The following is a 25,422-nucleotide window of genomic DNA, read 5'->3' as shown; positions in this document are numbered from 1 at the left end:
TTGTGTACTCGTATATCCTAGGGGGTATGTATATAAAAAGGGTGTTGTTCTACAGGACAGACCTGCTCCTCCTTGGCTGGGATCGCTCTATCATGTTCACTGTGCAGGAGGTAGGGCAGATGGTAAAATAAACCATCCAAGACATGAGTGTGGGGAAAGCATAGAGTAGTGGAGCAGAACCACTCAGTCTCACCAACAGCTAATGCCTGCCAAAGTGCTATCCAAGCAATCAGAAATCGATGTCTGCTCCCACAGTGACTGCTTTGAGGAGTAAAGCCATTGGCTAAAACTCTCTTGAGTATCCACTCTTGTCCCAGTTTCAATCAGGGAGGTAATGGAAACATATTTTTTGCAACTCATGGTATGCATCATTTATGATCATATTTGCATCATAAATGTTGTTAACAGGTCCCTGTGACAAAGGTGAGAAGATGCTAAAGACATGGTATTCTTTCGTGTTGTGTTGGCTGTCCTTGCGGCTTGAGGCTAACCCTGGTCTTAAAGTGAGGATTACTCAGAAGGGGCTGGACTACGGTATGTCTAACATTGCCAGAAGTTAATTTATGATAGATACTCTATGCACAGAATATAGTTCCTTAATAAAGGTGCAACGTAGAAGCAATCTCCTTAAAAATTGAAATAAACATATATTTATGTATATTATTCCTTCTGTCACCTCACACCAGGAACACCCTTTCTCTCTTCTCTCATTTATTTCCTTCCTTGTTGTGCACCCCAGGTGTGAAATTATCCTTGCATTGGTGATTGCATTCTCCAACGCTCCAACATTATTTCTACTACAGTCCTCATATCATCTACTTTCTTAGAACCAGAATGAGATGGTCATCTAATTGTTCCTTTTTTAAAAGTGTCAAAAACCTGACATAAAGTGCAATATTCAATTTAAGATAATAAGATATAATTGGAAAAAAACCTTACCATTTTGGAACAGCCCCATAGCTGCACGCCTTTACTCTCATCCATCCATTTGGCGTGGGGTAGCATCTGCATGTGCCATTCTTTCAAAAAAATCTAGTAACTATCTGTCATAATTCTGCCCCTTAACAGAGTATCAGCAATTTCCACAATATATTTTCCTCGCCCTTTCTATTCATGCTAACTTTCATTGTCTCTTACCTAAGATTTACTCCATGGGTGTGGAGGGCACGCAGTAAAATTTCAATTGTTTACAGAATTCATATTAATAATAAAGGTTGACTAGGCACAAATTCAACAAAGGCTGGGTCATACTAAGGATTAATCGTCATTTATGTACTGAACGTGCTGACAGGTAAACAATGGATTTGTGAGATGAAAAGTAGAAGCTTGGGGGTTTTGCCTTAGAGATGAAAGCAAGGATCAGGTCCACTTATTTCTCTGTATAAGCATTGTTTTAAAGTCGTTGAGGAGTTGTGAAGTGCAGGGCAAACATCAGTCACCCAAAGGAGAGCTGATCTCCGTATCTTTTTATGACATGGGAGAAATTGCTCCCTAGGGTTCTCTCATGCCTTTAGAAATAAGAATTCAGCCTGGTGTTTCTTAGCATGAGCCCAGCAGTTTTTGTGACATTCAGCATGGCCTTTAGGTGCCGAATGAACAGACTTAAGTTTGTACACCCCTGCATTAGTAGTAAGAACAGATATTAACAGTGCACGTCCCAAAGGCTTTTCTCATATTTGAAGAGCATGGTGCCTGGCGTGTCTTTTCCTTTAATATGAAATTTGAAGGCTGAGGCAATAGATCCTGCCTGCATGTTCCTTGTCTGCTGCAAGAACCTTGAGAGAAATTCCGCCTGGGATCACTGGCTGCCTTCAATGACAGTTACAGGGGAGCTTGAAGTTATTTCAGTCAGAGACCATGTTTTGCTTTGGAGGCAGGAATTCCCAGGGAATCATAACTTGTCTCTCCTTCATAAAAGATGCATTTTATAAAAAGGTGTTCCTGTGCTGAGTTATTAATTTTACTTATTTGCTTCTTTAATACACTCAAGTCCAGGGGAGAAAAAAATAGATCCTTTGTATTCAGCAACTGTGAGGCCAAAAGCCAAAGAAACTCGTCCTAAAAATATCTGAAAGCAGGACATCATTCACTATTAAAATTTTAGCAGTATCGTCATCAAAGGTGAGCAGAAAGAAGGAAGACACAAGGAATTTTGGATTTAAAGATGTTCTGTTTGTTGATGATAGGGTCTGAGTGTATTATCAATGCACAAGTAGCATTGAAGAATTCAAGAAAGTAAGGATTCTTGAAGCAAGGAGAGAAAGTAAGGACATAAGTCCGAGATCTGCAGCATGCTGTAATGGATAAGGTCCTGTGGCAAAATGTATGTGCTCTGAAAGAAACGGGAAGAAAATGTTTAAAAGGATTGTCTTTAAACCTCAAACAATGTCCTGTAAGTAAATACTACATACAGAAATCATCTTGCTACTTTTTAATTGGCTTTTTCATTCAACAGGTATGAGACAATCTGAGGTAAAGGTGGTACCAAGTGTTTCCCAAGGTTATCCACATTGTGAGTGAAGTGAAGGAAGTATAACAATTCCAGAAACCTGGCAGGAGTTCTAGAATATAAAATACAACTCAGGGACAACATGATCCTAACAGATGATCTTGATCTTGGGTTAAATGGTTTCTGTGAGACTAGTAGAAGTTATAAATGGGTATATAGGTAGTTGGAAGGAGATCTAGGTAAGGATCATAGAATCAAGGTGTTTCAAGAACCATGTTAAAAATGATGATTAAATTATTTGGCATTGTATCTGGACCTTTGAGTGCCGGAATCCAATCTGCAGGGCATATGCTTTCCTCTGTCCCCTTGTAGGCAGGAGGATTGGGATGGAGCTCCTGAAACAAGCAGTATCGAAAGAGACCTTCCCAAGCTGGAGTGGTCAGGAGAGTTTCTCGGTTGTTAAGGTCAACTATGTCATTTCAAGGTAAGTAAAGGAAACACATTTCAAAGTTTTAGGATGAAACGGCTTATTTTTAGCACATAGTAATAATTATGCAGCCACTTCTTTTGTTCAGTGTAAAATTTTAATGATTCACCTAACTCTGCTCCCACTGCCCAAACCCTGATTTGTTTTATAAATGCTTCTTTCTACCACATTCAGAGAGGAGATTTAGAAAGCTTCTGAAGGAGCATCTTGGCTGTTTTTTTAGTTGCCTTGTATTAGAGTTTGGGGCAAGGCAGGTGTAATCATGACTATGATACAGCAGGGGAAATGGGTGGAAAAGAGGGCAGAATTGGTGTTACTAAGGTACTGTGAAGAAATGTACTATGTGAAAACAATGTGCTTGTGTTTGATGAGAAAAAGCCAGCAAAGGGGTAAGATGAAAATGTGTGCAGGGGGATGGTATATCTGGACTGATGTGGCAGGAAGATGACTTTTACAGAATCTTTTTGGATTATTATCCAATAAACATTTTTATTGGATAGGGCTCAACACCTATTTCCTGCTGAGGAAAATCATTGTACCAGGAGCAGCCAGTAGAAAAACAATTTTATAGAGTTTTCTACAATTTCTCCAAATAAGGAGACTAGTACAAAAGCAGGTTTTTCTACAACCTTAAATCTCATCTTCCAGTAGGCTATAAACAGAAAAACAGAAACTTCTGGACTTTAAATATTACTATTAAGCCAAGCTCTGCTGCTCAGTAGCATTTTACTTCCTTCTCTTTACAAATTACCCAGAGCAAAAAATACCAGTTTGGGAGACTTCATGTACTTTCTGCTGGATAGGGCCTGCATCCTTATCTATACATAATATTTTCCTAATAGCCTGCTTTCTGGCAGGCTTCATTGTATTATACCATCCTTGCAACCTTAATCCCTGCACATCTGAGAGAGCTGTGTTTGGACAGGCTGGAGAAGAAGTGACTATGGGGGTGGAGGTGTGTGTGTCTTATTGCATGTCTTCAGCTGTCTGCCATGTGGTGATTATGAAGAATATGGAGTCAGATTCTTCCTGGAGGTACACAGTGAAAGGATCATGGGCAACAGATATTAAGTTACATCAAGAAAAGTTCCATTTAGAAGTTAGGAAAAAATGCTAGGGAGCACCAGAACAAGAGCCTGGAGAGGTTGGGGAATGTCCATCGTTGGAGGTGTTCAAGACTCAAGTGGGCACGGCCCCTGAGTTGGCCCATCGTTGAGTAGGGAGTTGAGCCAGAAAATCTCCACAGGTCCCATTCCAACTTAAATTGTTATATGATCTTCAAAACCCCAATTCATTCTCCCAACTATAGTTTTTGAAATCAACCATCTTCCCCGTGGATAATCAGGATTTAGCTCACTGCAAACAAAGTTACTAAAGGCAGCCTTACTGCTGCCCAAGATGATCCTGGAAAATTATGGTCATTTTAACTAAAAGTAGCTGGTGCCTTCTGCCCCAGGGAAAGTAGATTAAAAGCAGTTGTTTCAGAGATCTCTGCCAGATATCGGGAAACAATCAGGAATGTATACTACATGATAAGATTACAGCTTATATCTTTACAATGTTCAGCTCAGTTCAACACACCCGTTTACAAGACAATATCCTGGAGTATCAGAAATATTTGTTTTGGCAGGGAGATTTTCAAGTAAGATTTTGTTTAGAAAAATTGATCCTCTCCAGAGCCCTTTGCTGAGGCAAGGGAAAGGATGCAGAATAGGGAAAGAGAAACTTTGATGTTCTTCAGCAAATGCTAGCATTCAGACAATCTGGATTTATTTATAAATGTAGCATCTGGGTTTAACACACAGACTTATTTTTCCCCAGCAAGCACATTTCACTCTAAGGAGTTTGGGTTTCTCCCAAGGGGAGGTTTTTGTTTTGACCAAGCATCCTTTATTCCCTGGGCAGATAGCAAGGATTCTTTCTCCAAGGATGCTACTAAGTGTAATGATACAGGTATCTTTCTTTCCTAAAATATACAAGGGTCAGTCATTTCTAAGAAATTCTTTTACCAAAGCATAGTCTTTGCCTTTTATAGTAGAAGTGTTTTCAGTAATCAGAAGTTCTTTTTACTCTTTTGATATGCAGTCTATTATCCCCCTTTCTGTATTCTGTAGGCTCAGAATTAACGCTGTAGATTTCCCAGAAACTTCTGCTTCCTTTATTCCTGGCACTGGCATTAGTCTGTCAGTGGCACATGCTTCTGCTACGATCAGTGCAGACTGGAGAATGGATGCATGGCTGCTGTAAGTATTGTACAGAGAAATGCAGGTGGGAGGGGACGGTTCTGGGAAAAGGACTGCAAACAAAATTTAGAAATCTAGTTGGTAATTCTTATTTTTCAAGTCAGATATGCTTTATCATTTACCAACAATCTATTTGAATAAACTTCTTAAGAAGGAAACAGCCCCTGCCAACTAATGCTTTTTATTTTTTTTTAATTATTCTACCCCACAGGTTGTCTCTTTGGGAAAGATCACACCAGACATCTGTTAGCATGCTCAATTTGTCCAGATTGTATATTACATGATATTACATGAATATTCAGGGTCACAGAGTTTGCAGTGGACACATTTGTTACTTTCTTTGTACAGTATAACTGGAAGGTTGATTCTGTAGCTAAATATCTATTTGCTGGTACAGTGTCTGTTGTCTTCCAGAGTATTCCTATTAAAGAAAGGGCACTGTCACAATGCCAAACATTCAGAACTTTGGAAACTCAGGAAGTAGGGTTGCTATGGAAAACTGACTTAGCTTCCTGATCCTGTACAGTATGAGATTGTCTTTAATGACATAACTGCATAGTGATTTTTCCACTTTTTTATCACAGCATTTTTGCTGTAGAATCTTAATGCAATATTCTAAATTTTCTTGGGGTTAGGGAGAGGGCTAAAACATCTGGAATACCAGAAAAGTTTGCAAGGTGCTAATCTCTACAATTTGTGTTAATGGAGTAGGTGGTAGCAGCAGTAGGCATTGCTCTATTTGCAAGCCAGATAGTACAGCAAGATGGATCACCAGCCTACAAGTTTCACAGCATGTCCAGATTTCAACGTAGCACAGACACGCAGCTCTGCATTCAGTCACATTACTGCTGCCTGGAAACTGCTGTAACCTGTCCGTTGCTCCTTCTGTCATACCAGTATTGTGAGGGAAGGGATACTGTGCTCAGCAGGGCAAATCAGCTGTTCCCAAACACAAATCCACCTCTCCCTCTTGCTGAAGGATAAGGACCTGGGTATAATCTGGGAAGACCCCAGATGTGTAAAACAGCAAAGACTTCACAGACAGCAAGGGGGGCAGGGAACTGGTATGCAGGATTTGGCAGAGTAGATCATAATGGAAGTGATCAAGGCCAGCTTTGATGGAGTTTAGGGAGTGAAGGATTGTTCTTGCTTTTGTGAGGGGCAGAAGGAACAATCTGTGCTGCTCTGCTCAGTGTGATGTTTTGTGAACAGCTGTAGGTTTCGACAGATCTAGAATATGCCTTACTCTTCATCCCCTCCATTCCCTAGTCCTACATGTTGCTTTCAGCACAGCAGACTAAGAGGGGCCAGCTGAAAACGAGCTTTCCATGGACAACCCACTCCTCCCAGGCTGTCAGTAAAAGGGGTCTTACCACAGCTTTTTAGTTGTGATAGTGTTATGCCTGCATTCCCAGCTCTCACTGTAGCCCTCCTCCCTACTGTGTCCCAGAACACTCTGCCAGTCACAAAATCTCCTGTCAGGCCCTTTGCTCCTGGAGGCTGATAGCTGAAACCATGCCTCAGTGAATCATGATTCCTCCCGAAGAGCAGATAGAAGGATATAGGAACAGAGGACCTACGTAGCTGGGCTTTTCCCCATCTCCCAAGCAGCCCAAAAAGGGAGGAGGAGGGCTGAGATTCTTTTGCAGAGGTCCTTGTCACTGAAGGATGAGTAAACCTAATGATCTCTGGAAGTCATTTTGTCCAGCCTCCTGCTCAAAACAGAGCAGTCACCAGACTAGATCATGTCAACTGTCTAGTGGTGGTATTTAGCTGAGGATGGTGATGCCACAACCTCTCCAAGTAAACTGTCCCTATGCTGCACAACCCTCCTTGGGAAAATGTTTTTCCTAATGGCTTATGGGATGGGGGGTTTGGTTAGGGACTGGAAAATTAGGGTCTGAAGGGTGGTGCTTCCTCCAAGAGCCACTTAATGCACATGCACGGGCAGGGTTGAAAATGGTAGTGGTGGTAGAAGGGACTATGTGACTGGCAACACTACTCGCTGGTTTGGGGCTGGGTTAAGATTAATTTTTTGGGATTACAACCTCTTTCCCCAGGTTTTTTGCATAGCCTGAAAAATAGAGAGGAAAGCTGAGAGACTCATGGTTTGAGCTTCATATTTGGCTGGGGTCTTTCTCCATGGTATGGTGCAGCCACTGTAGTAATCCCTGGAAAAAGAAAACCTGAGTAATCAGGATGAAGGGGTGAAAAGTGATGCTGTTATGGTAAATAAGGTTTTTATAAGGCTATTCTAACATCCATTCAGTTCTCTGTGTCCTGCTTGGTTGGTCTACAAGCTTTTACAACTCCTAACCATAGTCCTAATACCTAAATTTTCTGGAATTCAGGTATAAGGATATTAGAAGGGATTTTTACAGAAAGGAGACGGAATGAATGAGTTTGTGCAGGCAAAGAATGGAGGAATGTATAAATCTTAAAGAGTTATTGAAAACAGTTACAGGAAAGAGAAAAGTGGAACACTTACAAAGTTGAAAACCACTGGGTTATATATTTATTAGCTAACTGGCTTCTGCTGCTTCAGTCACTTCAAGGTGATATGTCATGAAGGACTGGACTGTTTTGTGTTGCTGTGAAATTGCAAACGCATTTTTACAAACTTGTCAAATCCTGCACAACACTGGTAAATTCATATCCTGGAAACTCATGCATATAATCTAGTTTTGAATGCCATACATGTCCCTAATCTACTTTAATCCCTAGAAAAACCATTCTTCACTCTAGAAGCAAAAAGACCCTTCAAACTTGATTTATGCGTAGTTCCTTAAATAGTTTCTTTAGAGCAGATGTTTCCTTGACTGAGTTATTTTTTTTTTTTTCTCCAAGCAGCAAAGACCAAGGAGAAATTACTGTGTCCATCTCAGGACTGTTTATTGCAATTATCTTCAAAGTATCAAGAGATAGCAAAGGCCGCTTGTCTATGTTGCTACACAATTGCCAGCTGAGTATTAATAGTGTAAAAGTCAAGTTAAATGGAGGATCTAGGTATGTACAGCAGATTTTCTGATTACTCTGTGGGAAGTATCAGGGTTTGTAGCATAAGGGCCTCTTTTCAAATTTTGACTTTAAGGGATCCAATTACAGGATACAACTAACTATTGAAGGGTATGAAAATAGATTCTTAAAGGTCTGTTTTCAAAACATGGCTCCTTTGCTGCCTGTGTGAAGTGCAGTTAATCTACACTTCTTTGTGCACATGCCAACAAATGAGCTGACTATAAACATACTGCATATGAAAAAAATGCCATTTGGGCATATTAAAGAATACAAAATTGCAAATAGAGTTTTGCAGGTATGAAGGTAGTCTAGACTGATTATGCCTTTTGACAAGCTGACCTGCAATTTCAGAATAAAACTTTAAAGAGAATATGAAACAATGCTTGTAGTTCTCATTTTGATTTTCTATTCTTTTTTTTTGTCTTACTCAAAGGCAAAATGTGGCTAATTGAGTATTGTTTGACAACACATTAACATGAGCATTCACTACTTTGCAGATTGCCTTCTAAATAGCTCTTATGAGACTGAGAACCCCTATCATTTGTTTAAGACTCACAAACTAATAAAAACAGTCAACTGCACAGTCTAATAATATCACTGTAATAACGTCTCAGTAAGATAAATGACATTGACATCCCAGTCTGACAGATTCTATATTTCAAAGATTTCAGTCCATGGTAAAAAGCATATTGTGTTCATTTCCTTTCCTCCAGCTGGATCTACAGCTTTCTATCTGGTTACCTTGAGAAGCCCATTCACACCAAATTGGATAAAAATGTAAGTTTGTAAAGATGGTTTCAGCTAGTGAAGGGAGGAATTGAAATACAGCCTTTACATTACTGACTTGCCTTTTCATATAGCTATGCCCAAATATCAAGTACAAAATCCAAATGATGGATGCACAGCTAAGAAAGCATAATGGTGAGTTGCTCATAACAGCTTTTTGTTAAGTAATTTTCGTAGTCCTGAAATTGTAGCCTTTTTTATTAGATGCCAAACCATTCGTGTGTTCACAGTACAAAAACACAGTGAAGGAAGAAAAATACAGCCATTGTTCTGTACCTTAACCTATTCCAGAGTCCACTCTGGAATCTCATGTATGCATTTTATACACAATATTCAGATTTCTTCTGTGTCCATAGGTCACCTGGAATCTCTCAGTCTGTTGTAGCTGACCTGTGTTATTTCCTTAGATTTTTGAGATTAATATTTTCATGTTCTTGGTACTGTGGACATAAAAAAGCCTGAGTTAGCAGTAATCCACTAAAGAGCTAGAAAACATCCCTGTAAGATCTCATATACTTAGCACATCTTGTTTTGAACTTGAGTTCAGTGAGATAACAAGATGCTGCAGGAAGACAGTGCCACACTAAACATGTTTCTCTTCACACCAGTAACAATATGTCACTCTTGCAGAGACATGAAGACAATATATATGTGTCCAAAAAGCATATATATATAAGATTTTCACTTCTATAATGAATCCCCCAGCTTTGCTTTTCTTTTTTTTGTCTTCTTTTTGTTGTTGTGTTTTTTTCCCAAGACTAAGGGTATTTGTAATTTTTGCCGATTCAAGTTAATTTAATTCACCTAAATCATGTAATTCAGACCAGAGAGTTTGCTCCCACTCTTCACTTTGCACTGTGAATATTCCTATTATCTGCTTATTCAGAAGCAGAGTAAGTAGACACTTATTTTTCATAAAATGGCCTATACCTGACATGTGCCAAATATTACTGAAAATGTGTCAAATATTACTGAAAATCATGGTCATCCAGAATATTTTCTCATGCAGCACATACCTAAACACTTCAGGCTCAAGGCCACTCCAAACTGTGCTGTTATATTGACGAATTCATAATCTCTGTGTGAGTTCACCATTCCTCTGTAAACCCATCTGATTTTCATACAGTATGAACAGACCTTACAGTCCAAACAAAAATAACAATCAGACTGACATTGCATTGTGAGTGCATTTCAGAAAAAGTCTTCCATCATTTTGTCTGATAAAGTGCCCTCTATTGTTGTAAATAAACATCCCTTGCCTTTAACACTGATATGTATAAAAATGTGCTAATGTCATCTTCCAAAGTATTTAGTAGTATTTCACCAAGCATATAGGAGACTTTAGTTCTCTTGTGCAAAAACATAACAAAAAAGGGGACTCTGCCCCATATAGTCCTCTTCACTGCATGGGAGAGATTTCTGAGGAGTGTATTCAGTTGTAAACAGCAGGAGAACAAGGCCTAAACCAGGAGGAATGGGTGACTTTTCCAGAGAGAATACTCCCACTTTTTCCCTTATAACAAGTTTTTTTATTTTCTTCTTCCTTCTCTCACCCTTCTTCTGATTCGTAATTTCTGTAATGCCTTTGCCTTTAACTAAACAATAATGGTTTGTCATGTGTTTTTGTAATAACAGCTGTTTTGTTTTTGTCCATCATTCTTCTAGTATTAAACCAGATTGACGCCTTTGCACAAATAGACTATTCCCTAGTTAGTTCTCCAGTAGTCTTCAAATCACACATTAACTTGGATTTGAAGGTAATTTGTCTTTAATATCACTGTGCTTTCTAAGACTTTCCTAATTTGTGTTGATTCATTTTCTTTCTCTACAGTCTTACTCAACCTCTCCAATATTTAATCAGAAAAGCAGCAAGACATTTGGACATTTTGGTCAAGAGCTATTTTGGAAAACAGATACAATTGTTTATTTAATCAATTAACTGCATTTGTTAATTATCCAAAGCTATTATTTAGAATTAAATTATTTCAGAGTTTAAAACCTTCAGAGGTGCTTTATAAACAGCATAAAAATGTTATTTAGATACACAGCTTTTCCACTGCTGCTTGGTCTTCACCTGTTACCAGTGATTTGTGATTGCAATCCAAAGCATTTGTTTTGAGATGACTCAGCATCTTGTATATGTACAGGTCACACCCCAAAAAAAAGACTTCTCTCAGATAGTCCTTGAGCAGCACACAGCAGTTCCATTTTTATCTTTCACCTTTGTTGGCAAGAGATATCTCAGCAATTCCCAGCTTTTCCAGCAGCCTCAACAGTCCTTGTAATTCAGAGCATCCCCATGGCTCTCAGAACTGACTTCAGTTAAGAAAGATGTCCTAGAGCTGTGGCTGAATGTCTCCCTCTTGGTTATTTTGTTTAAGAAGCTCTTACCACCTACAAAAAACACTCTGCAAGCAGGATATACGTAGCTTCAAAGTACTAAAAAATTATTTACCAGCTAGTATATCTAATTAGAACTTACAGGCTAAGCTTTAACGTGCTGACACCCCAATGGGATACTGATACTGGATGAGTCTTTGTAAGTCAGATGCTAATCAGTTAAGGAAGTTACTGGTCTTCAGTGCTCCTTGGAACAGGCTGATTCTTGATGGCTATGAGTTGCCACCTTCCAACTCTCAACTTTTTTCTTAGGGTTTTGTATCTTTCCCTGTCAGTATTTTTCCTGTTGAATCTTTCAGCTACTAACCATTACAGTGTCAGTAATCACACTACTTACTGTCTGTTCTTACTTTTCTTGGTTTACATGGCTCACGTACTTTCTCACATTTTAAGAATTATTTTCTTAGTGTAACTGAACCAAGGTCCCACACCTGTGCAGCACCCAAACTAGGTCCTGCAGGACTGGCAGCTGGACCAGGGCTAAGAGTTACACGGTATAAAAGGCTCCTTGTGTCCCCATCCTAAGCAACTTCCAGTGCTTTTGGGGTGTGCCTGAAGATGTTCTTGAAATGTCACCCTTATAATTAAATTAACAAATGTGTCTTTGCCACAAGAGAAAAAAAAAACTGTGGTCCAGATGACTTGTATGTGTGTGTCTCATAGCTGCAGTTCAGAATACTCACTTGAATGCTCAAATTCAAACTTTGAAAGGATGGAGACCAGATTTTCTCTGTGATTCCTGTAATTTTCCAAAAGAGCCTGAATGTGCTGATCTTTAGGTCATATCACAAATTTATTTGCTTACTGCAGGGTTTTTAACATCAAGCTTTTCTTCAGATTAGGAAGAATTATTTCTGTTCAACCACTGCTAATGCATTCTGATGGATACAAATGTTTACAACTAGAAATACTTGATAATGACTCTTTGCAGGGTACAGTCTATCCAGTAGGAAATCACATAGACCCTCCCTTTGTGCCAGCTCCGTTTGATCTCCCAAATCAGGGTGATTCCATGCTATACCTGGGAGTCTCCAGTTATTTTCTTAAATCTGCTTCATTGGCTTACTACAGAGCAGGGGCCTTTAACATCACCATCTCGGAAGAGGTGAGTATAATTTCCATGTAAGAGAATTACAAATATCAGGGGTTTGGGTAGTCAGCAAAGGAGGCTAGCACATTGTATTTGCCATTCCACACAGATTTGGGTCCCATTTCTACCACTTGTAGGAGGGATTTTCATTCTGTATGTCATAATTTAAAATAGTCAACGTCTCCCTCAGACATAAGTCCGAACTTCTTGGCAGCTCTAGGCAAGGAATGACAAATATGAACATCACAGAGTTGGTATGCAAGGACTGGCGGGGAAAAAAAAAAAAAAAAAGTTTTTCTCTACGTGGATTCCACATAGGAAAGAAAAGGGCAAGACAAGAAAAAGTGTACTGAAGCCACAGTCTGCTGCATAGAGGCCCACAACAAATGTATTGGCTATGTCAAGAGCTAGAATAAACCCTCAGATTTAACAGAGCAGCAGAATGAGGCAAGAAGCAGATACAAAGAAACTAAGCTTTCAGCTGAGTATGAAAACCATACAAAACTTCTCTCAGAAATGCTGTTTCCACACTGGCATTAGTAGTCAAGAGTTTCCAAGAAGTTTTACTAACTGAAACGGTGTGAAGAGGGTCTTTATAAAAGCTGGTGACACAAATAGTGCTGACAAACACCATCACAGTGTTCAGCAGCAAAAGACCAAATGAGATTTCTGAGTCCTGCCTCTGACAGATTCAGTATATTTGATCTTACAAAGTCCCAAAGGCAGGAAGTAATCAGGATGCCACCTCTATTCTTTCAAATAATAACGCTTGTTCACTGGTATGTGCTTCTTAAACATGTCCATGAGAAATCTGTCTCTCTTCTGTCCCACAGAGCACTGTGGGTTCCTTAGGAATCATTCTGGGGCAAGGAAATACTGAATCAAAACATGGATTACCTTAAACTAAAGTGAACAGGATATATTTTTTTTTTTCCCAAGGAAAACCTCATTTTCAAGCTGATATAATGATCTAATTTATTTTATTTGTTTACAGCTTGCTACTACTTATAAGCTAAATACCACCTTATTTGAAGATTTTGTTCCTAAGGTGGGTACTTTTACTTGCACAGACCTTTTAAAAAAGAGCAGTAGCTAATGTTTCTTATGGATATCACCTGTGTACTAGCTCATTTGGAAAAGTTTGGAGACGAGAAAACTGAGCTGGTTTATGATTAGTGCAAGGTTCAAACATACATGTCTACCCCATCATAACTCTATGTTCTTCCTAACTATATCACACCATTCTTTAGTCGTTCTCTCTCCTTCTAAGTGATGGATTTGCTCGCAGTCTCTGAAACAGTTATACAAAGTGATCTGTAAGATCAGTCTCCTTTTATTCCTGTTCAGGATAATGGTATCTCTGCTATTGGTAGCCTGACCTCTCTCTGCAAAGATACCTGATTAATGACTACTGGAGATTATATACAATGGGAAGTTATAGTCATGAGTAGCTAAGTTTATAAATGTGATACAAGAAATCAAGATACTATGAGATGCTTTAAAAATCCCTAATATGGCAACATTTACTATAAAATTATGAAATTTGAAATCTGTGGCATTGCAAACTGAAGTTTTGTCCTCTAGGAGTTTCTCTACTTTTCAAAAGATTGGCTCTTTTGGAAGGCTGCCTCTTTTCCAAATTCAGGGTCATTAATTTTTTTTTTACTGAAATCACTCATTTCCCTAATTTCTTCAACATGTAGTGCTAATCCCCTCCTCCTGAAATACATTTTTCAGGAATAACCTTTAAATTATTTCTCTATGTATGTTCAATTTCCATGGGCCTAAAGCTTCATAATTTTATGGTCTCTAAAACTCAGAGTATATGCAATGCTAATTTTGTCATTTCAGTTGGTGTAATTAAAAAGAAGTATTTTTAATATAGGTTAATTAAGATTGGTCTATAGCACCTGATTATGATGCAGCCACAGAAACTGTAGCTTAACTCTGCATTCAACAGTTTTTTCCTCTTTGAAATTCCACAGATTGCTTTGAGCTACCTAACAGCATACCCAGTGCTGCTGAAGCTGCTGGCTACATCACCACCTGCAGTCAGTTTAAATGCAGGCAGATGCATCCTACAGATCACTGGCTGGGTAGAAGTCTTTGCTGTTCTGCCAGATTCAACCACTCAGTACATCTTTGCAGGGAATCTAGTAAGTAACACGAGCTAGAAGATAACGTTCAGTGCTGGGGCTGAACAAATCACACAGTAATCTTAGAGATCCTTTGAAAATCATAGAGATAAGCATAAAATAGTCTATACTGGTCTGCCACAAATATGCATACTGTTTTGTTGCATTTCATAGGGAGGAAACATGCACCACATATTGTAGAATTTAGTAGGGAGGTGCAGAGAGCTACTCATGAAAGCCCTTTTTTCCATGTGGGAGGTTGAGTGACTATTCAAGAATAAATTGTAATATATAAAAATGTGATTAGCTGACGCTCAGTTTTCCTAACTTGTTTGTTATAAAATAGTTCAGTGTGTCCCCAGACATCTTTTCATTAGGTTGAAAGTAAACCAATTATGTCAGCCATGCAAGGACTTAAATGATCCTAATGATAAGGAGGCAATCAGGGCAGTATTATCACTTCGCTCATGCAATCTCAGTTGCTGGCAGAAAGCTGCAAATTCACAAATGATTTCACTATCTACATGTATTGACCAAATAAAAAGTTTAGACATTGTGTTTCGAATCACAAAAGCAATTGCATTTATGCCTGTATCTAAGACAGTATCTATCTGTGTAAACAGTCACAGAAGACTGTTTTGTTTTTTTCCCTGCAGACAGCCAGTACCAGAGCCAATTTGACAATAACCAAACAGAAGTTGATTATCTCATTACTTCTGAAGAGGTAAGCAAGGAAAATTTAGAAAGCAACATTAATGATTCCAACATTAGGACACAACAGAACTTCATTATGTCAGCCTGACAGCGCTTGTTTCACCATGAGAGAAAGAAAATCAGTTACCTTCTTTCTCACAGGGGCTCTAAGATACTTTTGATTGGTTGGTCTAGATCTTGCAGATGAAATATAATAATATTATGGAACAACCATGTCTTGTGCGACATGATACTAGCCCTTTCTGTAGGTTAAATATCTTTCCAGATGATAATGTTCAATTTATTGGTTATCTTAAAGGCATCTGTTTCAGTCTGTGCTGATGTTGGAGAATTAAGCTGAGTAATTTATTCGAAACCCTCTAAACGTTGCGGCCATGCCATGTCTGAGCATCATAAACAGAACTGCCAGAGTGCAGACACTGCCCCGGACCACTGTAACCACCTTTCTGTATGCCTTCACATGAGGGGAGGGGAAAAGTGAAACTGCACAGCACATACTGCAACAGCAGACACCATGCCATCAAAGAAATGAGAGCAGAAAGGTGTCTGTAGTTTGAAGCAAAGCTCAGAGCTCTTTAGATTTTTTTTGAGATCTTGCTGGTTTTGTGGTTACCTACAATTATCAGTGTTTTCAGCTGTCTTACAACAAATTCTATTCACACTTCACGCTGGGCTGGTATAGCCCCTTTCTCCCTAAATGCACCAGGTGGGTAGAAGCACAGACTTTCAGACAAGTAGCCCACATCGGTGTTTCTTCTTGTTAGCTCTATACTCAAAGTTGGGACAGAATTCCAGAATATATTATATATTTTTACCTATGCATTTTCATTAAAGAAAAATGTGAGCAGCCTTTTCTTAGTTTTGATGACTGGACGTTTTTAACAGGAAATGATGACTTAGTGTGATCAGAGCCTGTCGGTATAAGTTTAAGAAGTAATGGTGGCACTCACTGAGAGCTTTTGACACAATAATGTGTTCTTTTGTTCTTCAAAATGTTGTTTTTGTTTGTTTGGGGTTTTTTTTTCCCCAGGATTATATTTACAGTGATCTGAGGATGTATTACAGGCATCAGTGGAAAAAGTTAGGAAATCGTAATGGTTAGCAATGGATATGAGTTTATTCAAATCGTAATGAAGATTTGAGGAATGTATAGTTCTGCCATTGCATGAAATGGCAATTCCAGAAAAATTTTATTTCCCAAGTCTTACAGTCACAGCCCATGTGACTGTAGGAGGAGATTAGTATCAGAAAGATCCCAGTGATTCTAGAACTCATTTGTAGTCACGGCAGTTGTGATTAAAAGCTGTTGGGAATCAAAGAGTCTTTGGCAAAGTTAAATGCATGAATCAGCATGAAATCAGCATGAAATTCTACAAATTAATCTTCAAGCAATGTGCATAACTTGTACCTTCATCCTTTCTAGTGAATCCTCTTCTTTTACTTATTTTCCTTAGACTCCAGTTCTCCCTGGTGCACTCCGCTCTTGGCTTCTCTGAGGTAAGCTGATGGTTTCAGTGCCTAGGAAAGGTAGCTGAACCCTTCAGAGATAAAAGAAATTCATCTGAACTTGTTGCTGGACAATTCTTGGTCTGTTTGGCTTGGAGATATCATCTGCCACTGCTCTTTCTGCTTTGAAATGGTATATTCTCTGCTTTTCTCTTCTTTCCAGTAAGAGGAAATACCTCTTGGACTGTAGTGTTGTTTTGTTTTGTTTTTTTTTTTCTCATCAGAGGCTCCAAATGTTATGGAGTTATTAGTGTATAACATTAATTGAAACAAAGAGAAATGATTGCCTGGGTCTGCATGACCTAGCAACCTGTCATAGTTGATTCTGCTCACTTCTGTATCTAGCAGCACAAAAGCAGGCATGGGGCTACTCTTCTAGCTATTTCTGGCAGCCAGACTGAATTCACAGCTGGATGGAGTAGCCGTAGCAGTTGAATACAAAATCAGGCTTAAGCTCAGTTTCAGGAATTATCTTGAATCACTTCAACCAAATATCATAAAAAGGGGAGTCAAAAATATGGAATAAAAGAAACACCATGCCACTGCTTAGGTCATTCACTGTAGACTGAGAAATGGTCAGTGGGACTCTTCAGCAGCTCAGCCCAGCCTACATCTTTAAGTGGAGGGAGGAGGACACTAACCACAGTGGCATAAGGCAGAGCCCCAGGACAGGGCAATTCTTGCCACCCAGAGATCAGTTCATTTCTGAGAACTGAGTCCTGGCAGCTGAAATGGGGTTGAACAGATTTCACTCCTAAAGTTAAGGTTCAACTCAGATACTTAACACACAGGTTAAAAAAAAAAAAAAAAAAAAAAAAAAAAAGACTTAACTTATTGTGAGAAAAATGGACACCGCTTTGTCATGTATATTTTACATTGTTCAGCTGCAACTTAAAACAAAACAAGATCTTTTTTGCCTGAGATTTTCTCTGCCAAACTCTGTTTTGATCTTCTTGCATGTCATTTCAGTTCTAACCCTCCGTCTCTCCTGTCAAGCTGCAGTCCCATAGACATGAGGCAATAATCACCAAATGTGTTTTCCCCCTCGCAGCAGATGTCACCAGTGGAGAATTTTATGTCTTATGCTTTACGGAGTGTGGTGATCCCAGTAATCAATGGTAAGGATTGTGGCCAGTTCCTGAGCACAGTTGGTGGGAAAGCAAGACTGAAACCATAAGAGGGAGTGTCCAGCTTTAAAGACTGTGTTATGGGAGGTTTTCTGTCTATTTGGCTACACCTGGACAGGTCTACTCTGTGCTGGACTTCAGTCCTGGTCCCTCAGTCACCTGAATCAGGGGCTGGGACAGACCAAGTTTTGGATCCCTTCCAAACACTGGGCTTGGGTTTCCTTTTCACTGGATGCAGCGTGGCAGCAGAGCTGAGACACACTTGAGTCTTGTCCTGATACAGAGTCAAGCCATGACCAGAGAATGGCCCAGACTGGAGAAGTGCAGAAGCACGCTTGCATCTTGGGGCTTTTGCACAGCATCTCTTAACTTTATCACCTCCCTCTGCTTTTGTGCTTCACCTGCTGCCACAGGCAGGACAAAGTAGAAAATCAGCTCAGTGGGATGCAGAGAGTGGGGGATGATGAAGAAGGAGGTGATGGTGGAAAGAAGCAGGTGGAAGAGTTCAGAAGGTGCCTATGAGGTAAACAAAGGTGAGGAGACTGCTGAGGAAGCAAGCGAGCTACTGATGAGGAGAAAGGAAAGAGAATGAAAGGGAGGGATGCAAAAGTCAGATCTTTGGAAAAGCAAATATGAATAGAACTGGGGCTTGATCCAGGAAAGTAGGCATAGATGAGAATAAGAGGGATCAACAGGATCAGAAGATCAGGTAGAGAAGAAAATGAAAGGAAGATGAAGAATATGTCAGAGTGGGAAACAGCAGAAACCAGATCTTGTGGGGCAGATATATGGAGAGGAACAAAGGCAATCAGATCCCAGTGTCAAGACAGCTGAGATTGTTAGAGGTTTGTATGGAACTTCTTCACAGGATTTTTTGCTTTTTAGCACATACGAATAATAGCTCCCTTGAGAGGTGCAAGGATGGCTGATGAAAGGGAAATTGCAAATTAAGTTGAGTTCCTTGAGAAAGATGAATTCACTTCTGAAGTGGATTTTATTATTATTCAAATATATTTATATTTCTTCTTTCCAAAGATAAATTAGGAAAAGGATTTCCTCTTCCTAACTTGGCCCACACTACCCTGACTGGACCTGTAATAAAAATTAATCAGGTGAGAAGCCCAATTTCTTCTTAAAAAATACTGCTTCTTGTTCAGGCTTGCACACTTGTGTGTTCCTAAGTTGCGTAGATCTAAATGTTGCTAATAGTAAAGCTTTAACTATACACTTGATATAAAATCCAAACTCTGGATCAAAAATGAGTCCTTCGCCCTCCCCCACCACCACACCAGCAGTTTTAGGTTATAAAGGGCCCACTAGCCCTTTGGGGTATGCCAGCATGGGGATGCCACAAGGACAGCTCTGCTATCCCCAGCAGGGCTTAGGAGTACTGAGTGCGCGAGTCCTCACTACTATGACTGTTCTCTAGGAAAGCTCACAGGCAACCTGAGTGTCTCTGTGGTGTTACTCAGCCTTTGAGAGGGTTGTATTAACTTAGATTAGAGCCCATTCCCACCCTAAAGGTAACTAAAGTTCAGGGGTCATAAAGCCGCTCCAGTCTCTTGCCCTACTGAGTGTCTTATCATGGGATTTTGTCCCAGGATACTGACCTCGAATATGTCTGTCTGGAATTTAAAGCAATTTTACATGTTTTTCTTTCCTCAGGGTCATCTGGTGATTTCCACTGATGTTTACTACAAACATGAGGAAGGGGGAGATGAGGACCTTCACAGTCACTCCTAATGTCCCTTTACTTTTAAAGAATAATAAAAGAAAAATACAGTTTTCCTTCTGTTGACTTGTAGGGAGTACATGCTATAACATTAGAAGCATAGCTTTTCATCACTTTTTAATGTTTTACTAAAACTTCTTAATTACTTTTCAGACTGAATCTGTTGGGTTTTAGTACAGTGAGTGTAGCTGACATTGTTATTGATGTATTAGAAAACATGTTGCAGCCTGATGAGAAGGAATGACTGGTTCTTCTCACTGGAGTTACAGACACCACATTTTATTAATTTTAGGAAGTAGTTCTTGCATTATTCTCTTTATCCCTATTAGTGTTAGCAAAACTTTGTGTATGGAGTGAGACTTCATTCTTCGTAAGAATTTCACAATTTGTCACTTTGTAACTGGATACCAAGAGTGGGAACAGATTTATAAAATCCAATAAATTATCATAGAATTATAGAATCATATAATCTAGTCCAGACCCTGACTCAAACCAGGATTAGTTAGATCAGGTTGCCAAGGGCTACATCCAGTCAAGTCTTGAACCCCTCCAAGGATGGAGGTTCCACAACCTCTCCAGGCAACCTGTTCCACCATGTAACTACCTCCAGAGTAAAATTTTTTTCCTAAAATCTGATCAGTATTTTCCATGTTCCAACTTGTTCTGTTGCATTTTATCCTATGACCACACACTTTCAAGAAGAGTTCAGCTCCTTTTTCTCTGTATTCTCTGATCAAAAAGTTGTAGACAACAAAAAGGTATTTCAGGCCGTCTATTCTCCAAGCTGAACAGGCCTGATCTCTCACACTCTCCTTGTAGGTCATGTTCTCCAGCCCCCTTGGTGGACTTGCTGGACTTGATCCAGGATGTCAATATCCTTCTTGTACTGGGCAACCCAAACTGGACATAGTACTCCAAATATAACAGTGAAATAGAGGGGAGGATCACTTACCTGGACCTACAGACATGTTCAACTTGTCCACTACGACTCCCAGATCCTTTTCTGCAAAGCTGCTTTCTAAACTGCCAACATCCTGCACTGCTGCAGGGAGTTCCTACCCTTCCAGATGCAAGACTTCACACTTGCTCTTGTTAACTTTATGTGGTTCCTGTCAGCTCACTTCTCTGGCTTTTTCACATTTCTCTGAATAGAATCCCTGCCCTCCAGTATGTTGACTGCTCTCTCCAGTTTGGTGTCATTCACAAATTTGCTGAGGGTGCACCCTGTCCCATCATCCAGGTGGCATTAAACAGTATTGGTCACAGTACTGATTCCTGTGGGACCTCCACTAGTTACTGGTCAACAGCTGGACTTTGCTGATCGCAGCTCTTTGATTCTGGCAGTCCAGCCAATTTTCTGCCTACCTTCTCCAGACTATATGTCACCAACTTGGTGATGAGGCTAAGGGAGACTGTGCCAAAGGCCTTGCTGAAACCAAGGTACAGAACACCCACTGCCCTCCCCTTGTCCACAGTACCAGTCAGCTCATCACAGAAATCAGTGAGGTTGGTCAGGAATGGTCTGCCCTTGGAAAACCCACGCTGGTTGCTCCCAGTCACCTTCTTATCCTTCATGGGCTTTAGAAATGGCTTCTAAGACATTTTGCTCCATAACCTTCCCAGAGACTGAGGTGAGAATGACCACTCTGGACCATCCTCCTTGACTTTCTTGAAGACAAGTGTGATGTCTGCCTTTTTCCAGTCATAAGGAACCTCTCTCAAGTGCCATAACTTTTTGAATGTGATAGACAGCAGTTTCACAATGAGATCAGCCAGGCAGAACCTTCAGCACCTCCAGACGCATCCTGTCTGGTCCCATGGATTTGAGTATGTCCAAGTGGATGAAGTGATTCAGAACTCTGTTTTTCTCTGCCATGGGTGCTGCCTCACTCCCACAGACTCTGCTAGGAGCATAGCAACCTGGGAGGCCAGAGGACAAGTCCTGCTAGTAAAAATGGCCTTTTCTATGCCTCTTGTCACTAGTCCCCTGGTCCACTGAGCAATAAGCCCACATTCATCTTAGCCTTCCTTTTGCTATCGATGTACTTACAGAAACCTTTCCTGTTGTTCTTTACCTCCCAAACTAATTTCAGCCCCAACTGAACTTTGGCTTTCCTTTATTCCTACATGTGCAAGCAATATCTCTGTGTTCCTTCCAAGTAGCTGGTCTCGGTTCCCATTGTCTGTGTGCTCCCCTTTCATGTCTGAGTTCACTCAGGAAATCCATGTCCACTCATGCTGGCCTTCTGCTAATTGCTCAATTGTCTGAACATTGTAATTGATCATTCTTATGCTCTGTTGCAACTGCCCTTGAAGATTAAGCAGCTTTTCTAGACCTCTGCTCTCCAGGACGATTTCCCACAGATCCTGCCAAGCAGGTCCCTGAAATTAGCTCATCTGAAGTCTATGGATGTACTTCTGTTCTTTGTCTTGTTTGTACCTCTCAGGATATGAAACTCCACAGTCTCACTCTCGCTGCAGCCAGGGCTGCCCTTGGCCTTTACATCACCCAGCAGTTCTTCCTTGTTTGTAGCTGCAGCTCTTCAAGGGTATCGATCTCCAAATAATCCTGTACCTCTCATACTTGAAAAATGGAGTTGGAAGATTTCTTTTGTCTCATGCCAGTGTCACCAGAGACATTCAATTAGGAGATATTAAAATTGTATGGAAAGGAAAACTAGACTAGAAATGTCACACTACATAAAGTTCAAACTTGGGACAGAACTGTGGCTTCCGTTTGATTTTAAACGGAATCAGTTTATTTATCTAGTTGGCTGCTACAGTTTTTTACTGAAAAAAAAAATCCTGAATCCAAACAGCAATAATTCAGTAAACCACAGCAGGGCTTCCAATTCATTGTATTCTGTGGTAGGTGAAGAGTGGCCAGAAAAACAATGGAAGCAGAAGAACACAGAAGACAGGGAAATTTTTAAATAGTTCGGTATGCCTCACTGATGCCTTCAGGCACATTCTTCTGCCTATTTGGGGGAGAATTCATGAGGTGGGGAAAAGCAGAACTAAAGCCTTGGTGCCCGCCGCTTCTCTCTTCCAATGGGACACACGCTCCAGGACTGACTCACTGAGTACCATGGCTAGATGGGCCTTTTCAAACCAGAACCATGGCTTAGCACGACTCTGCCCCTTCAGCTCTAGTCCTCTGGCTGTTGCTCACAAACAAATAAATTGTTTTTCCTAGGACTAAAGAGGATGCTGTAGACACAAACAGGTCCCCTGTATCATCCTATACTTACCTACCGATCAGTATACCGTTCATTTTTTATCTGGTATTGTTTCCCAATTGACAGAACAATGGAAATGATACATGTCCCTCGAAATGATGCATGTCCCTCAGTGTGCAGCAGACTAGAGCATATGGAGAAGGGGTAGAATTGGGGAGGCAGAAAATTGGGAAGGTGAGGAAAGGGGAGTTCTAGAGCACCAAGCCAGAGGCAACAACTGGAATCATGCAAAGCCAAAATGATCTGCAGAGATGCAGCAACAAGTCTCCACTGATTGCCATACTGATAAGCTTATAGGGTTTCTTGTATATTGGGTAAAAAAGATCACAATCTATATCCCCCCTTTAGCATATAAATTGAAGCACTGCTTGCTGGCTCAACAGATAAATTGAAATTTAAAAATTCCTTTTAGAGGCTCTTTGTAACACCTTGAAAGGTGAAAAGTTTGGGTGTAGAAAGTATTTATAGCATATTTGAATGTGCTATCTGAATGTGTCTGCAGGCAGATATTTGGCTTTTACTGCTATATTTGTAGAAAGAAATACTGAAACTGTTCTGGAAGCCTTAGTGTGTCTTTGTAAACTTTTGCTGAAAGTTTTATCTAAAGTGGGTAGTACTCCATTAGAAGAACCATAAAATGTTAAAAGAATATGATAAGGATAAGTTCAGATAGTTTTCAGACAATTCAGTTGTTTGTATATCTTGGATATCTACATGGGTGGAAATTGTGGAGCTTTTCCCTTGCCTTGAAGAAACTACAGAACTTGCGCAAAAAATTTGAAGGAGAGGTTTATGTAACTGAGGGTGTGATTTTTATTCATCCTCAATTGCCAGAGATACAAATAATGAAATTATTATGCATGTGACTCCCTGTGGTGAATGTTAGATCTGTAAAGTATGAGTATTTGTTGACTGACTGACAAATGTCTCTACCCTTTTCTATTCATGGATTGCACAATGAAGTGACTCAGATTGTCCATCAAAGCTCCATGCCTGAGGGAATCTCCTTGGTTTACATGCAGGCTAATTGATTGAATTACCTCTTTGACAAACCAAGTAGTACTGGTTAGCTAAAGTACTGGTTAACTGGATAAGCAAGCAGAAGAAATAGGAAATATTGATGACAAGGACTTCATACTATATATTTGCACCATATATACAGTGTAGTGTATATATACTATAAATAATATATAATTTATGGGGGTTTGTATCCTGAAAAATTTCAAAACAGAAAGGCCTAAACAGTTGGTTTCCATCTGTTCTTCCTAGCAATGGCACATCCATTTCTTTCTTTCACAATACAGACAGGGCTATGAGTATCAGTCCTGTGGAGCTACTGGAATAGAGTCTCCACTGGGGTTTCCTCTCAGGTCCATCTGAAAAGTCACAAAGGCAGCATGTCACCCCAAGCTCGGCATCCCAGCGCAGGAGCACCCCCACCCAACAGTTTACATTGCCCTCTGTTTAGTCCCTAGATGAAATTAGAGTGGTAGCTATAACCCAAGACACCCAAAATAGTTTGGGACGTGATTACTGGAGAGGCCACTCCCTGCGTGATACTGCTGAAGATGGCAGCAATTGGCTCTCTTCAAACTCACAGCTCTTCCCTTTAAAAGACAGGGTCGTGGCTGCAGAGGATTTTCCCTGCAGCATCCTCAGCCCTGTGGTTTGGTACAGCGAGGATCTTCTCTTTGGCCTTCGGAGGAGAGGTACAGTAACAAACATGTGATTACTCTTTGTTGTGGAGTGGCTTTGCTGGGGATAGATATAGCTAAATCTGACGAAATTTTGAGATTTTAAGTTATGAAAACTATGCCTGTGTCAATGGCACTTTTCCTTCCAGTACTTTGTTTTCGTTCTACACATGAAGTGTTTCTTTCACTGCTTGATTTCTGTCAGTTAAAATAAAAAAAAAAGCTATTAGTCTTACTAAAAGGCAAAAGTGTTCTGTGGGATTACTTGAAACTGTTACACAAAAACTAAGTCAATGTTATCTCATAATTTTGAAGTTTGCTTAAGTTGTGATCATGACTGAAAATACTTCAGAGATTTGAGGTATATTATTGTCTCTGATAATGAAACAGCTAATGAAAGATGCAGCAACATCAAAACAATTTTTCAGGTGTTAGAAAAGAGGCAATTGTCTGTTTCTAGATGGTTTCATCTCAGCTGTCCAACAGCCCTGTGGTAACTAAAGACATTTTTTACATAAACATAATGGTAGGAAAGACACTTTCATGTATTTTCAGGTGTCCATAATGCAGTGTAGTAGCTGGCACTAAGGAAAACCATAATATTGTGACCTGTTTGCCATTCATACTCTCAACCTCAGATGACAGATGACTCCACAGAGGGCTGCTTCCAGCTCGGGGTGGGGGGGAAACCAAAACCGTTTCTATGATTTTGTTCAGTTTGGTTTTAAATTTTTCCATCAAGATGGCTTCTCCCACTCTCCCTGGGAGGCCTTGCTGGCAGCAACAGCTTCTGACTTTCACA

At 40.0% G+C, this 25,422-nt stretch overlaps 1 protein-coding gene across 1 annotated transcript; it reads left to right on the top strand.

Moving 5' to 3' along the window:
* The first annotated feature begins 374 nt into the window (after nucleotides 1–374).
* LOC116964545 (BPI fold-containing family C protein-like) lies at nucleotides 375–19,698 on the top strand. The gene is given in 15 exon segments (XM_033004444.2): nucleotides 375–534; nucleotides 2,822–2,933; nucleotides 5,051–5,179; nucleotides 8,030–8,185; nucleotides 8,911–8,974; nucleotides 9,058–9,118; nucleotides 10,649–10,740; nucleotides 12,315–12,488; nucleotides 13,468–13,521; nucleotides 14,459–14,629; nucleotides 15,265–15,332; nucleotides 16,777–16,819; nucleotides 17,880–17,946; nucleotides 18,991–19,067; nucleotides 19,621–19,698. Coding segments are annotated over 15 exon segments (1,506 nt in total).
* Nucleotides 19,699–25,422: the final 5,724 nt, after the last annotated feature.

Source organism: Tyto alba, unplaced genomic scaffold (assembly GCF_018691265.1).
Source record: "Tyto alba isolate M040663 unplaced genomic scaffold, T.alba_DEE_v4.0 Super-Scaffold_2, whole genome shotgun sequence".
Lineage (NCBI taxonomy): Eukaryota > Metazoa > Chordata > Aves > Strigiformes > Tytonidae > Tyto > Tyto alba.
Note: the sequence above shows the minus strand (reverse complement) of the source record. Positions and strands in the feature narration are given on the sequence as shown.